Source organism: Nicotiana sylvestris, chromosome 9, assembly GCF_000393655.2.
Source record: "Nicotiana sylvestris chromosome 9, ASM39365v2, whole genome shotgun sequence".
Classification (NCBI taxonomy): domain Eukaryota; kingdom Viridiplantae; phylum Streptophyta; class Magnoliopsida; order Solanales; family Solanaceae; genus Nicotiana; species Nicotiana sylvestris.
In genome coordinates, this window is record NC_091065.1 from 68,180,345 (window position 1) to 68,183,806 (window position 3,462).

The window sequence follows — 3,462 nt, forward strand, 5'->3', positions numbered from 1 at the left end:
CCTTCACAGTTCGAACGAGGTCGAACCTATATTGTCGTCGATGGCCTTGGCTATTGGGATGTTGCTTCGAACTGTCGTCGAAGTAGAATCCCTTCGTAGTTCGAACGAAGTCGAACCTATATTGTCGTTGATGGCCTTGGCCATTAGGATGTTGCTTCGAACTGTCATCGAAGTAGAATCCCTTCGTAGTTCGAACGAGGTCGAACCTATATTGTCGTCGATGGCCTTGGGCATTGGGATGTTGCTTCGAACTGTCTTCGAAGTAGAATCCCTTCGTAGTCCGAACGAGGTCGAACCTACATTGTCGTCAATGGCCTTGGCCATTTCTTCTTGGAGATTTTGATCGTATTCCCGTAGGAATACATGACTTTGTTTATGCAATGGAGGTTTAATTATATACTTGTAAGGATCACATGTCAACTTTGCACATACGATGGAGATTTGACTAAATTCTTGTGAGAATCACATGTCGACTTTGAACATACAATGGAGATTTGATTAAATTCGTGAGAATCACATGTCGACTCTGCACATTCAATGGAGATTTGACTGTCTATATCCAGTCCCTTTATTACTTCGTTCCGGACACCATGTCGACGGGTCGAGGTAATGAACAACACTTCGATCCTTGAGGCGTCTCCCTTGCCGCCTCATTAAAAACCTCCCAGGGAAAACCCGATTGGGACAAAACCCGGGTGAGGGAAAAAGAGTACGACTTAGGTAACACCTTCTATTAGAAGTGGAAGTACTTGAGGTGGGCAACATTCCAGTTGTTTTGGAGTAATTTTTCCTCCATTGTTTCTAACTGGAATGCTCCTTTTTTTGTTGCAGCTATAATTTTGTATGGTCCGTCCCAGTTCGTTCCCAATTTTCCCTCATTAGGGTCTTTTGATGCTTGTGTTTTGGCCTTGAGGATGCAGTCTCCGACTTTGAGTGGTCGCACCTTGGCTCTCTTGTTGTAGTATCTTTCTACCTGTTGTTTCTGGGCTACCATTCTTATGTGGGCTATATTTCTCCGTTCTTCGACTTCATCCAGATCTTGTAGCCTACTTTCATCGTTGCTTGGTCCACTCTCGTTGGAGTATCTCAAACTAGGTTCTCCGACTTCGACGGGTATAACTGCATCAGTCCCGTAGGCCAGTGAGTATAGCATTTCTCCTGTGCTAGTTTTTGGTGTTATACTGTATGCCCATAACACTTACGGTAGTAGTTCAGGTCATAGCCCCTTTAGCATCCTCAAGCTTCTTTTTCAATATATTCAGTATTATTTTGTTGGAGGATTCAGCTTGACCATTAGAGGCAGGGTGATATGGCGTGGAGAGTATTCGTTTGATGTGCCATTTTTTCGAAAAACTCAGTCGTTCTTTTTCCGATGAACTGAGGTCCGTTGTCGCAGCTAATTTTTTTGGGGATGCCAAAACGGCATATAATGTTTTTCCATATGAACACGATGACCTCCTGATCACGTATCTGAGTGTATGCACCCGCTTCCACCCATTTAGAAAAATAGTCAGTTAAAACCAAAAGGAAGTGTACCTTACCTCGTCCTGTTGGGAGGGGGGCGACTATGTCCATTCCCCACTTTATGAATGTCCATGGCAAAGTGACGGCATGAAGGAGTTCCCCTACTTGATGTATAGGGGCGTACTTTTGACATTGCTCGTATCTCTGAACATAATCTGCTGTTTCTTTTTTCATGGTAGGCCAGTAGTAGCCGGTGCGGATGAGGCATCGGATGAGGGTGCGGTTTCTCATATGGGCGTCACAGTGCCCTTCGTGTACTTCTTTCAGTATTCGTCTTGTTTGATGTGGTCCAAGACATTTGGCTAGGGGGCCGCCGAATGTTCTTTTGTAGAGATCACCGTTTACTAGGCTGTATTGGGCTGACTGTACCAGGAGTTTTTTGGCTTTTTTTTTTATCTTGCGGGAGCGTACCATCCTGTAAATAGGCTGCGAAGCGGTTATGCAAGCCCTAAGTTAAATTTATGGAATGTACCTCAACGTGGTCTATTGCGGAATGAAGAAGGGTGACCACATTTTCCTTGTTTATATTCTTGGTGGCCGCAGCTAATTTAGCGAGGCCATCTACTTCAATATTTTGCGCCCTAGGTATTTGGTCGAGGCGGCATTCGTCAAATTCTGGCAGCAGTTTGTGGATTTTCGCCTGGTACCTTTGTAGTCTCTGCTTTTTTATTTGGAAAGTCCCGGTGACTTGATTCACCACGAGTTGAGAGTCATAGTGGAGGATGAGTCATCGAGCGCCATATTTGAGGGCTAACTTTAAACCTACAATCACAGCTTCATACACAACCTCGTTGTTAGTCATCTCAGGGCATCATATGGACTGGCGAATTACTTCGCCTGTAGGGACCTGAGGACGAGTCCCAGTCCCGATCCCGAGGCATTAGAGGCACTGTCGGTGTAGAGGACCCTAAGGTCGGTATACGTAGAAGTGTGGAGTGCTTCTTGTTCTACCACGGAAAATATTTTTGTGCCGAAATCGGCGACGAAGTCGGCGAGCACCTGCGACTTAATGGCAGTTCGCGGTTGGTACGTTATGTTGTGCTCACTTAGTTCTATGGACCATTTGGCAATATTGTTCGAGTTTGTGTAGGATACCCCTTAGGGGGAAGGTTGTCACCACTTTTATGGGGTGACATTGAAAGTACGGTCTAAGCTTCCGTGAAGCCACAACTAATGCCAGAGCTAGCGTTTCAAGGTGAGGGTACCTCGTCTCGGCATTGATTAAAGTTTTGCTGATATAGTAAATCGGAGATTACATACCTTTATTTTCACGGACCAAGATTGCGCTTACCGCAACTTCGGAAACTGCTAGTTACACAAGTAGACATTCACCTGTGTCCGCTTTGACGAGTAATGGCGGCGAGGATAGATACGCTTTCAGTTTTCTCAGGGCGTCGATACATTCTTCGTTCCATTGCAGCCCGTGGTCTTTTTTCAGCACATTGAAGAATTTGTGGCATCTATCTGAAGATCGTGAAATGAACCTTAATAGGGCAGCTATTCGCCCTGTTAGCTTCTGCACCTGCTTTTTGCTGGTCAAAATCTCTAGTATTGCGTCGATGGCCCTGATTTGATCTGGGTTGACTTCGATTCCCCTTTGTGACACGAGGAAACCCAGGAATTTTCTGAAGTTATGCCGAAGGCACACTTTTTGGGATTCAACTTCATCCCGTACTACCTTAATATCTTGAAGGCTTCCTTCAGATGGCCAATGTGATCCTCTTTCTTTGTCGACTTTACCAGCATGTCGTCGATGTAAACCTCCATGGTCTTGCCGAGCTGTTCTTTGAACATTTTGGTGACTAACCTCTGGTACGTGGCCCTTGCATTCTTGAGCCCGAATGGCATCACTTTATAGCAGTACGTTCCTTGGTGAGTGACGAAAGTTGTCTTTTCTTGATCTTCTTCAGCCATTAGAATTTGGTTGTAACTGGAGTA

General features: G+C 45.2%; 1 protein-coding gene across 1 annotated transcript; it reads right to left on the reverse strand.

Annotated features, from left to right (window-relative positions):
• Positions 1 to 733: 733 nt before the first annotated feature.
• On the reverse strand, positions 734 to 2,984 carry LOC138877710 (uncharacterized). Its single transcript, XM_070157340.1, has 2 exons — positions 2,857 to 2,984; positions 734 to 1,181 (listed from the first exon to the last, which is right to left on the reverse strand). The coding sequence occupies exons 1-2, from the start codon at positions 2,982 to 2,984 to the stop codon at positions 734 to 736; spliced, it is 576 nt and encodes a 191-aa protein (XP_070013441.1).
• Between the last annotated feature and the right edge of the window lie 478 nt (positions 2,985 to 3,462).

Coding starts and splice junctions, on each gene's coding strand:
- LOC138877710 (XM_070157340.1), bottom strand. CDS start 2,984: ATGCCACAAATTCTTCAATGTGCTGAAAAAAGACCACGGGCTGCAATG. Junction 1,182..2,856: donor ACTCGTCAAAGCGGACACAG/GTGAATGTCTAC, acceptor ATGGGCATACAG/TATAACACCAAAAACTAGCA.